Source organism: Chelonia mydas, chromosome 1, assembly GCF_015237465.2.
Source record: "Chelonia mydas isolate rCheMyd1 chromosome 1, rCheMyd1.pri.v2, whole genome shotgun sequence".
Classification (NCBI taxonomy): domain Eukaryota; kingdom Metazoa; phylum Chordata; order Testudines; family Cheloniidae; genus Chelonia; species Chelonia mydas.
Genome location: NC_057849.1, coordinates 40,206,526 through 40,219,192, shown reverse-complemented (window position 1 = coordinate 40,219,192; position 12,667 = coordinate 40,206,526). Strand labels below are relative to the sequence as shown.

The 12,667-nt window shown below is 42.5% G+C and overlaps 1 protein-coding gene across 4 annotated transcripts in view; it reads left to right on the top strand.

Annotated features, from left to right (window-relative positions):
• Window positions 1-7,021: 7,021 nt before the first annotated feature.
• CRYL1 (crystallin lambda 1) overlaps window positions 7,022-12,667 on the top strand; it is an 84,038-nt gene continuing 78,392 nt past the window's right edge. The window contains exon 1 of one of the 4 annotated variants that reach the window (XM_037890855.2): window positions 7,022-7,158. Coding sequence is in view for 3 of the 4 variants with exons in the window: in XM_007059125.4 (XP_007059187.2) it covers window positions 11,494-11,534 (41 nt within the window). In the remaining variant the exon portion in view is untranslated. Of the gene's footprint in view, window positions 7,159-11,235; window positions 11,535-12,667 lie in introns of those variants that run through there. The other 3 variants (XM_007059125.4, XM_037890861.2, XM_037890834.2) reach the window with 3 other exon arrangements.

Sequence of the window (12,667 nt, the reverse complement as noted above, 5' to 3'; positions counted from 1 at the left end):
GACCCACAAGTTGAGAAAACCTGTTCTAGAGACTTTGCAATCTAGGATTTAGACATTTAAGTTGATACAATTTTGTAGATAAATGGCCCAATTGAGAGCTAGTTTCTAGGCCCTGCAAAGCCCATGGCAACTTTTCCCCCTCCCCCTTACCCCACTACTTCATTTTTTAAAAATGTAGTTTTCTGTCCCCTTTCCTGGCAAAGATATCCTGATATAAACTGTTTGCTATGATTGAAAGTTTGTCATCAGATTATAGTCTTTCTAAAGATCATAGTATTTATAGTCCCTCCCTGTAGCTGGCCCCTGGTGTCCACGTAAACCAGAGCCAAAGGTACTTTGATTTTTGGCAGAATGCCCATTCAGTTCATGGCTTTTTATGAGGCACTGCCTTTCAGGATTCTGTTGCTGGTAGTACAGCTGCCACAGTTCCCTTCTAGCTGTCTGCTGGTAGCTGAGCTGACTCACCTGTTGATAGCCACTGTAGCGTAAAGAAGAGGAAGCCAAAAATAGCAAGAGGAAGTATGATCTAGTGGACTAAACACTGGACTGAGAACAAGGGACTTCTGCATTCTACAGCCCCATATATACAACAGTAATAAACATGTTTAATATGGTTATAGCTAAGCCATGTTATAGCATGTTTATTCTTTCCCACGTGGAAGGAACCCCTCCCTCCACTGTTTTAGCCATGTTAAGGAACCATATTTTAGCCTAGGTAGCTATCAGCATTAAAATATAGTTTTCTTATAGATTTCTGGTATTGTTTTTATTTTTTTGTCTACAGAGGCAGTTTTTAAAAAAGTTATAATGTGGTGTGTCTACAACCATGTTTAAACATGGTTATCTTTGTTGTATAGACAAGGCCTAATCCCAGTGTTTATAACAACTCTTTCAAAGGGAATGAACAGAAGAGAGCAATTATCAATTATCAAGTGATCCATCCCCTGTCATCCAGGCCCAACATCTGGCAGTCTGAGGCTTAGAGACACCTAGAGCATGGGGTTGCATGCGCTTGGCTAATTGGCATTGATAGACCTATCTTCCATGAATTTATCTAATTCTCTTTTGAACCCAGGTATACTTTTTGTCCTTCACAACATCCTCTGGCAACCAGTTCCACAGATTGACTGTGCATTGTGTGAAGAAATACTTCCTTTTGTTTGTTTTAAACCTGCTGCCTATTAATTTCATTTGGTGACCCTACTTCTTGTGTTATGAGAAGGAGTAAATAACACTTCCTTATTTACTTTCTCCATACCAGTCATGATTTTATAGACCTCTATCATATCCCCCCATAGTCATCTCTTTTCCAAGCTGAAAAGTCCAAATCTTATTAATCTCTCCTCATACAGAAGCTGTTCCATACCCCTAATAATTTTTGTTGTCCTTTTCTGAACCTTTTCCAATTCCAATATATCTTTTTTGAGGTGGGGCAACCACACCTGCACGCAGTATTCAAGATATGGGCGTACCATGGATTTATATAGAGGCAATATGATATTTTCTGTCGTCTTATCTATCCCTTTCTCACTGATTCCCAACATTTTTAGCTTTTTTGACTGCCGCTGCACATTGAGTGGATGTTTTCAGAGAACTATCCACAGTGACTCCAAGATCTCTTTCTTGAGTGATAACAGCTAATTCAGATCCATCGTTTTGTATGAATATTTTGGATTATGTTTTCCATTGTGCATTACTTTGCATTTATCAACAGTGAATTTCACCAGCTATTTTCTTCCCTAATCACCCAGTTTTGTGAGATCCCTTTGTAGCTCTTCACAGTCTGCTTTGGACTTAACTATCTTGAGTAGTTTTGTATCATCTGCAAATTTTGCCACCTCACTGTTTACCCCTTTTTCCAGATCATTTATAAATATGTTGAACAGTATTGGTGCCAGTACAGATACCTGGGGGATGCCACTATTTACCTCTCTCCATTCTGAAAACTGACAATTTATTCCTACCCTTTGTTTCCTATCTTTTAACCAGTTACCAATCCATGAGAAGATCTTCCCTCTTATCCGACGACATCTTACTTTGCTTAAGAGCCTTTGGTGAGGGACTTGTCAAAGGCTTTCTGAAAATCTAAGTACACTATATCCACTGGATCCCCCTTGTCCACATGCTTGTTGACCCCCTCAAAGAATTCTGGTCGATTGGTGAGGCATGATTTCCCTTTACAAAGACTATGCTGACTCTCCCCCAAGAAATTATCTTCATCTGACAATTCTGTTCTTTACTATAGCTTCAACCAGTTTCCCTGATACTGAAGTCAGGGTTACCTGCCTGTAATTGACAGGGTCACCTCTGGAGCCCTTTTTAAAATTGGTGTCACATTAGCTATCCTCCAGTCATTTGGTGCAGAAGCTGATTTAATGATAGGTTACAGACTACAGTTAGTAGTTCTGTAATTTCACATTTGAGTTCCTTCAGAACTCTTGGGTGAATACCATTTGGACCTGGTGACTTCTTACTGTTTAATTTATCAATTTGTTCCAAAACTTCCTCTAATGACACCTAAATCTGGGACAGTTCCTCAGATTTGTCACCTAAAAAGAATGGCTCAGGTTTGGGAATCTCCCTCACATCCTCAGCCGTGAAGACCAATGCAAAGAATTCATTTAGTTTCTCTGCAATGGTCCTTGAGTGCTCCTTTAGCATCTCAATCATCCAGTGGCCCCACTGGTTGTTTTGCAGGCTTCCTGCTTCTGATGTACTTAAAAATTTTTTTGCTATTAGCCAAAGATTCAAAAGGTATCTGTTCTTCAAATTTTTTTTGGCCTTCCTAATTATATTTTTACACTTCACTTGCCAGCGTTTATGCTCCTTTCTATTTTCCTCACTAGGATTTAACTTCCACTTTTTAAAGAATGCCTTTTTGCCTCTCACTGCATCTTTTATTTTGTTGTTTAGCCACGGTGGCACTTTTTTTGTTCTCTTACTATGTTTTTTAATTTGAGGTATACATTTAAGTTGAGCCTCTATTATGATGTCTTTAAAAAGTCTTCATGCAGCTTGCAGGGATTTCACTTTTGGCACTGTGCCTTTTAATATCTTTTTAACTAACTTCCTCATTTTTGTGTAGTTTCCCTTTCTGAAATTAAATGCTACCGTGTTGGGCTGCTGTGGTGTTTTCCCCGCCACAGGAATGTTATATTTAATTATATTATGGTCACTATTACCAAGCGGTCCAGCTGTATTCATCTCTTGGACCAGATCCTGTGCTCCACTTAGGACTAAATCAAGAATTCTCTCTCGTCTCATGGTTTACAGGACTAGCTGCTCCAAGAAGCAGTCATTTACAGTGTCAAGAAACTTTATCTCTGCATCCCATCCTGAGGTGACATACCCAGTCAATATGACAATAGTTGACATCTCCCATTATTATTGGGGTTTTTATTTTTATTGCCTCTCTAATCTTCTTGAACATTTCACAGTCACTATCACCATCCTGGTCAGGTGGTCAGTAGTATATCCCTACTGCTATATTCTTATTATTCAAGCATGGAATTACTATCCATAGAGATTCTGTGGTACAGTTTGGTTCATTTAAGACTTTTACTTTACTTGATTCTGTGCTTTCTTTCACATATATTACCTCTCCCCCACCAGCACAGCCTGTTCTGTCCATCCGATATATTTTGTACCCTGGTATTACTGTGTCCCATTGATTATCCCCCTTCCATCAAGTTTCTGTGATGCCTATTATATCAATATCCTCATTTAATACGAGGCACTCTAGTTCACTCATCTTATTATTTAGACTTCTAGCATTTGTGTATAAGTACTTTAAAAAACTGTCACTTTTAGCTGTCTGCCATTACATGATGTAATTGAATGGGACTCTTTTTAATTTGACTGTTTCTCATCAGATCCTAACTGTATTTTATCATCTTCCATCTTCTCCTTCTAGCACATAGAGAATCTCCATTAATAGATCCTCTCCTAAGGGATGTCTCTGTTCGAACCACATGCTCCTCCGCACCTGTCAGCTTTCCCCCAGCCCTTAGTTTAAAAACTGCTCTACAACCTTTTCAATGTTAAGTACCAGCAATCTGGTTCCATTTCAGTTTAGGTGGAGCCCATCCTTCCTGTGTAGGCTCCCCCTTTTCCAAAAGTTTCCCCAATTCCTAATAAATCTAAACCCCTCTTCCCTACACCATCACCTCATCCATGCATTGAGACCCTGCCATTTTTCCTAACTAGCCCTGCGTGTGGAACTGGAAGCATTTCAGAGACTGCTACCATGGAGTTCCTGGACCTTCAATCTCTTCCCTAAATTTGGCCTCCAGGATCTTTCTCCTTTCCTTCACTATGTCATTGGTACCTACATGTACCCTGACCACCAGCTCCTCCCCAGCACACTTATCTAGATGTCTCGAGAGATCCGCAACCTTTGCACCAGGCAGGCAAGTCACCATACAATTCTCCCGGTCATCGCAAACCCAGTTATCTAAGTTTTTAATGATTGAAACCTCCATAACTATTACCTGTCTCTTCCTAATACCTCGAGTTCCCTCCCCGGAGAGGTATCCTCAGTGCGAGAGGATACTATGACATCATCTGGAAGGAGGGTCCCAACTATGGGATCGTTTCCCTCTGCTCCAGTTGGATATTTTCCTTCCCTGAGACTTTCATCCTCCTCAACAGCACAGAGGCTGTCAGACCAGGGGTAGAACTGTTCTACTGTGTCCTGGAAAGTCTCAGATATGTAACTGTCTGTCTCCCTTAGCTCTTCCAGTTCAGCCACTCTAGCCTCCATAGCCCGTACACAGTCTCTGAGGGCCAGGAGCTCCTGGCACCAAATGCACACATATGCCATCTGTCTATAGGGCAGATAATGATACATGCTACATGGAATGCAAATAAACTGGATAGCCCCAACTCTGTTGCTGGACTTCTGCCTGCATTCTCTGTTTACTCCTGCGGCTCCTTCCTTTGTTGTTTTGTTTTTATCAGGGGTGTTTATTGCCTTAAGTTTAAAGAATGTTAAGTATATCTAGCTTCCCCCTCACCCTCCCCTTCTAAACTCCCTAGCAAAACTCCCCTGTTTACTAACTCCTCTGGTTGCTTAGGAGCAGGCTGTTTAAAGCCCTAGTCTTCCTCAGTAGCCCTGCCCCCTGGTTAAGGGTTGATGGATGCTAACGGGCTTAGGGATCAAAGCCTTGTTAAGAAGCTCTCAGCCTTGCCTACCAGGCCCCTAGGCTTGGCACATGATCCCCCAAACGAACACACCACACCATATTTCAGTCAAGCAGCAAGCACACCACAAACACACATGCTACAGACAACAAACTTACCCCAAGGGTCATGTAATCACTGTTGTTTTATCCCACAATGCTTTATGTGCTGCACTCCACTATTTGTGGGAGTCCATGCAAACCTTGTAAGTTCTAAGGGAGGGGGGGGTGTTCATTGTGCAATATCTGCCTAATTAATTATTATACATAATATGCTGCAAAAGCTATTGCTTATGTAGTTGGCTACTAGACAGTTATAATCAATACAGATAATGTGTTGAAATGAGTCTTTTAAAACGTTATTTAATAAATTAACTGATAAGCTTCTTGATTGCTATATCTTGGGGAAAAGAGCTTGCAAGATGTGTCTTATGTTGCCTGTTATATGTATATGTTTTTTGTTAGAGTACATGAACAATATGGATATTTGAATCTATATACACATCAACTCTTTATCCATACTCAATTTTTTTCACCATTCTTGATATTTATTTCTTCCAATGCATAGTACTTACTATAGCAACTTTAACTTAAAGAAGCTTTTTTTGGTCTGTATGTGAAATGTAGCCCAATTAAAATAATGGTAGGAAGTATTTGCACGCCTGGCTTTCTAAAAGGTTTATTTATAAAGTGTATTGATATTATTTTGTTTTTTGATTTAAGAGAATAAAAGTCAGAAAATAGTACTGGAGTCCATAAGGCTACTCATGGTACCAGCAGTAAGCAGTAGGCCCAATAACGTTTTCAGAATTGGGCTCTTTAACGAGGGAGTACTGCAATGACATTTTTTCCTTGTCTTCCATATTACACTAAAAATGGTCAACAGCAGATATTTTTAAAAACTGATCTAGAAAAGTAAAATATACAGCACAAAAGCAAAATTAATCACAGTAATATAGTTATGAGCCTAGGTGATCTAGTGTGTATATATAGTATTCTATTCCAAACAGCAATTCAGTGTAGTCTCACTTTACCTAAATACATAAACTGATCCAATATGGAATTTGAAAATAAATAAATAAGTCTAAAATATATAGTGAAAAAAATCTTGATTATGAACAGTGCTTGTGTTGTAGTTGTGTGTAAAGCAGATGTTACCTAACAAGGAAATCCATCTTTAAAACATTTTTCTGTAAAATCACATTTATAGCATGTCCTTTGTAACATCTACCTTCCTAATACACTTGCTCTTTTGCCTCATGTAGACAGCTTTTTACAGGATCATAGTATTTTTACATATAAGATTGGTTATAAGTTAGAATCACATAATTTGCATTGAACATTACTGGCTACATTTAACTTTACAAAAGATGGATAAATGTTACTAAAACAAAAGCATTTTAATTAACTTTTCATTTTTCAGCATGATCAGTTTTGTCTGAGCTTTTAGTATTGTAACTAGCAACATACCTTAGTTTGTTTCAACTGAAACATGCTGTTTCCAATTGCTTTAGTGACCAAGTAATGCGTTTAATATTTAACAGATGTGAACTATGCCTCTGTTTTCATTCCACTCCAGTGGGTTTGGTAAATTTTTCCTAACTCAAGAAACACTTTGTATTTCAGAGATACATGATTCCTTGCTTTCCTGGGAGAAAACAAACATTTACTTTCCTGCATATATCCATTTCAGTCTTTTTAAAATAATAATTTGCTCTGCCCTGCTTTGCTTCACCAAGCTACTCTTATAGATCCCTAGCTCCTCCCCCTACAGTAAGATCCTGTCTTCAGCCAATAGCAGGTTTTTTGCCCTTATATGGTATAGAAGTGGAGCATGTTTAACAGAGAACACATACCAAAAAATAATGGAGTGGTCATCTTTGCTGCTGTCAATGAAACTGTGAAAGGCTTCTCCTACTGCTTCTAGACGAAGAAGAAAGAATCTCTGCATTGAGAGAAGAAAAGAACGCCCAGTTTGGTGAGTGCATGTTTGCTCCAGTTGGACATCTCATATGTCAAGATAAACTCTGCTTTCTTTTTCTAATTAAGCCCAGAATCTTTCATCACATCTCTGCTAAATAGGCTTAATGTTTTTGATCTTTCCACAGGGATCACAGTGTAACCCTTCTGCCCATCAGAGTTGGCAGCAACAAGGGCCGGGTTCAGTATCTAGGGGTTCCATTCCAATAACACAATGCAAAACTGTCTTTAGCCCCCACCCAGTGACCTGGGACAAACATATACCACTACCCCTGGGCACCTCTAAGAGGCAATACTTCCCCTCTCGCAAGCACAGAGTCTCAGTGTAGCAAAAGCCTTTTGATAACAGAGAGAAACAATGTGGCATTATGTTGGGGAAACACCACCAACAGGATTCATAACACAACCCATGAGCAAAAACCCACCCCAAGCAAATTGGGCCATGTCCTTTCCCTTTGGTTTTTGAGTCCAGCAACCCAAAAGTCACCCAAAGTCCCAAAAGTCCAACAACCCAAAAGCCTCTGTCCCTGGTCAATGCAGCCCCAGAGTTCAAAAGTTTATCTGCAGAGTTTTACTCCCAGCCTGGGTGGAAATGCAGGGGCGAAGGGGCACCTTACGTGGTCCCAAGCCAACTGCTCCGCCAGCCATCCCATAAGCCACCCTGCAATATATCTTCAGGCCTTGCGCCACCTAACACAGCACTCACTGATTTCACCTTTTAGTAATTTTAACTCTTTAGTAATTTCAGCTTGTAGTAGGGGAGCCTCAGTACTGGTGAATTCAGCTCACAGCTTGTAACTAGACTCCTAATAGAATCAAAATTAGCTCTGATATTCCACAGTGGAGAGAGGAGACAGTGCAATTAGAATTTAGGGCCCTCACAGGGGGACATACCACAAGACATTTAATACCTATCCCTAGCCTCTCTCAATTCACTGGATTTTGGAACCCATGACCCTTGCCTAGAGAGTGCTGCTTAGTTGATGGCGAGTCCCTCCATCATAACAAAAGGCCAAGTACAGTTCCACCGTCCTTGATTCACATAATCAGGATAATAACAGTTTATTCTTTCTGCCCCAATAACAGAGAAACTGGGGTTCCTACAGCAGCCAGAGTGACCATCTAGGTGGGGTGGGTGTGCCTATACAAATGAGATCAGCCCCTGAAGTTCTTTTCCACAACTCGCCACCAGATATCAGGGTAGAGCTCATCCTGACTCTGCTTACATCAGGAAAGAGAAGAGTCACCAGCCATCTACTCAAATTAACGGATCTGCAAATATTTATGTTGTGACAGACAAGGGAACTCTTCTTTCCTTATTCCACCCGCTCTCGTGTCATTTTGACCTTGGAAATCTCACTTCCCATGTACTCCCCTCTTCCTTTTCTAATCTTTTCATTGTTCTTCTTTTTCCTGTTCTTGCCCATCCATCTATTCATTGACCACGTGGAAGCATTAGACTGTCTGAGCAGGGAATATGCCTGTTGTCTTGTTCTTACACAGAAGAATCTGTTATTGTCTTCTGTGGAAGTTTTGCCTGGGTAATGGCTAATGGGGTCAGGCTCCAGTATAGGATTGCAAGGCATGTGGTTTTCGACCGGAATGCCCAGTTGAAAGGGGACTCTGGTAGCTCCGGTCAGCACTGTTGACCGTGCTGTCAAAAGTCTAGTTGGCCGCCCACAGCGGGGCAGGCAAGGTGCCAACCAACTCCGTGGCTCCCAGAAAGCTGCAGGCATCTCTCTCTGGTTGCTAGGCTTAGGGGTGGCAACGGGGGCCCTGCATGCTGCTCCCCACCCCGAGCACCGTCTCCGCAGTACCTATTGGCCGGGAACCGCGGCCAATGGGAGCTGCAGGGGCAGTGCCTGCAGGCAGGGGCAGCCGCAGAGTTGCCTGGCCAGGCCTCCGCCTAGGAGACAGAGGGAAATGCTGGCAGATTCCTGGGAGCTGCCTGAGGCAAGCGCCACCCGGAGCCTGCACCCCAAACCCCCTCCCATGCCTCAACCCCCCTGCCCGAGCCCTGAGCCCCCTCCTGCACTCTGAACACCTCAGCCCCAGCCCAGAGCCTCCACCTGCACCCCAAACTCCTCATCTCCGGCCCCACACCAGGGACTGCACCCCCGGATGGAACATTTAGAACATTTAGAAAATGACATTTTAAATTAATTTAATGAAGAATTAAAAAGAATATGTGAAAAATACCTTTAAAATGCTAGGCCATTTGTGAATTACCCCAACAGAGGTTCACCAGACTCTACCAAGAAAATAACAAACATTCACATTTGGTCTGAGTATAATAATTTTTAACCCAAATTTTTCTGAAACGTATAAGCTCCTGAAAACAGGTGCTTAGAATGGAAGTGTCTTTTCAACCACTACTGTAATGCTAATACCACAATGCTATAGCTTTTAAGAGCAGGTGTGACAAAAGAAGGTTAAGGGTGATGTGATCACAGTCTATAAGTACATACGTGGGGAACAAATATTTGATAATAGGCTCTTCAATTTAGCAGGCAAAGGTATAATATGATCCAATGGCAAGAAATTGAAGCTAGACAAATTCAGACTAGAAATGAGATGCAAATTGTTAATTGCTGTGGATTCTCCATCATCGGCACTGTTAAAATCAAGATTGGATATTTTTTCTAAAAAAGAGGCTCCAGTTCAAACAAAAATTAATTGAGGTAAGTCCTAAGGTCTGTGTTATTCAGAAGACCATGCTCAGTGATCACAGTGGTCCCTCCTGTCATTCTAATCTATGAATTTAAAATATTAACCTTTTTATTTTTTGTTTTCACGGAAATCCAGCGTAAGATTACAAGAGAGAATGCTTAGACATGAGGCGAATCCATTCGATTAGTGCACAATGATGGGAGACGCAGCACTACAGTAGGAACAGAGGATACTGTAAACCAATTGAAGGCATTAAATGAATATTATCAAGTCAAATGTGGCACAACATTTTGTTTTTTAAAGAAATAAGTTTTTACAAAACCAGATCAACAGAAATATTTCCATTATTTTTTCTTAGTTCTAATGGAAACTTACTGTTTTAAAATAATAAACCTCTCTTGCCATACAAATGCACAGAATGGATTTTGAAGGTTTCAACCTCAGTATGGAGCTGCTATCAAGGCACATCACTGGTTAGGCTTAAGGCAAATAGTTCATTTGGAAATGAGGACAACCGTGGTCTGACAAATTATAGTACTTCTTTCTGTCCAGACTCTGTGTTAGGAAAAGACCTGCCAATCTCATTATTGGGAACTTTAAATTTAAACAAAGAGGGTCAGCTCAGCAATTCCTCTTTCTGGGGTAAATACACTGAGTACCCTGCACTTTAATGTGTGTAGCTCTTTCAAAGGACCTTAAACACTCGAGTCCTGCCTGTACTGCATGGACATTATAGGTGGCATGGCAAAAGGGTAGGAGTTTGTCATCTTTGTAGGTAAAACAGTGGTGGGGTAGAGAGGGAAGAGGTGGGACATTGCCTGAATGACAGGCACACCAATCAGGGCAGAACAATTGTAGAACCATGTGCTCCTTTTTCCTTGCTGATGGGCAATAGCTGGAATTCCATGTCCCCCCTCCGCAGCGGGATGCTGATCACCCGCCTGTGCAACGTGCTGGTGCCCTGGGCCTCAGCAATGACTGCACTGCCTGGTGGGGAGGGCAAGGGGATGTTTCCAGTGCACCCTCCCGCTGCCCACGGAAGGGTAGGGAGAAGAGGCACCACCAGGGGGAGCTGATGTGAAGGTGGGGGCAAGCAAGAGAGAGGTGGCATTCCTGTAGGGGAAGCTTTGGGAGGAGTTTGGGGGGAAAGGTAGGAGAGATGGGAGTGAGCTGTACTGGGGGGAGGGTTGCAAGGGGGAAGGAGTTAAGACTAGGGGACTTTGTATGGGGGCGTTTGGGGGCTTGTGGTGAGGACGGGGAGATGGGGCTCCCCAAACATAGCCCAGCTGGAGACTCTCTGCCTCCAAATTCCACCCTCCCCAGTGGTTCTCACAATGAGCGAGGAAGAGAATCACGCTCCTAACCCCTGGTAATTACGGGTTGATGGTTGTCGTGCCCGCCCGCCCCTCTTTTTTTCTCCCCGTCGGGAAAGCGAAACGTCTCGGCACAGGGCCTCCATAGGAGCCGCTGCTTAGGGGCCTTTCAGAGAGCCAATCGGAACACGTGTACAGGGAGCCAATCAGAGAGGCTGTGACATCCTGTGAGGGATGGGGAGAGAGCGTCCCCAAGCAGGAGGCTGCCCCAGGAGGTTACGGCTCTGGTGGTGCGTCCCGCTTCTGCCGCTCTAGCGCCCCTCCTGCAGCGGCAGGGGTCCCTCCAGGACATGGAGCCTACCCAGGCGGGACAGGTTGTGGTGATTGGCAGGTAAGCTCCAGCGGTCTCTCCTGTTTGGAGGCAGGGTCTAGAGTCTAGATGCAGTGGCCAGAGGGAGCAGCAGGTCCCGGCGGTGCTGAGAGCCACCAGGGGCTCTGGTGACAAATGCCACAGGGAAGTGGGAAGGGTTTGGGCATTTCACCTCAACCCTGCCGGTGAAACCACAGCCCTGGACTTCGGGCTGTTGGTATCGATTCCTGATGCTGTCTGTGTGCTGCCAATAGGTGCAGGCACAAAATGTTGCCTTAGTTTTTGCTGCTGTAACAGCAGCCAGATACCACAGCGAGGTGTTAGCTGAGAATAATCTATCTAAATTGTGCAACAGTGAAGATTACTCAGAATTAGTACAAAAGGCATCAGCTTTAAAATTATTCTCCAGCTGGGAAAACTTTTGCTCTAATGTGATTGGTTTACTATATGTTCATGTGTCATTCTGTTGCTGATAAATTTGGATCCTTCTGAAAACTGTGTGCTGCAGTCCAGTGTAGTCTCGTTTGTTACGCCTTTTTATAGCTTGGTGAGAGTGTGCTCATTTTCTCCATATTCATTTACTGTGAAGCACAACCCTCCATGTATTTTTCTGCGTGATGTGTGAGTGAATAAAGTTGTGTTCAGGTTTACGTAAAGGTCATAAAGCATGCAGAGAAGCTTAGAGATAAGATACAATATCACAATGATACTTATTTGAAGCAAGACATGAAGAAGTAGCATTTTGGGACTGAGGCATTAATGCAAGTCTCATTTCAATTTGTTTTTGAGATTAAATAAAAAAGCTAATCAGTTTTAAAAAGTAGCTTTTTCCGGTTACTTCAGATTTATCAATGGCTCTGAGTAACTACTGTAAATGCACACTTGCTACTGACTGGCTAAAGTACTCTGCCACCTGCCTTGAGAGACCATTTGAGGTGTGACTTATATTTTCAGGCATGTGTCTTCATGCTGTCACATGACAGTGACTAGACTAATACCTAGGGGTCACACTTAGTTACCCGTCATTTGCCATTGGTATGCTGAGGGTCAGAAGGCTTGTCCTGTCTGTACATAATGTGTAATGCCACCATACGACATGACCTAACCAAGACAAAGTGTGGGAATGTTGTGAGAAGTGGGCACACTATAGCTAC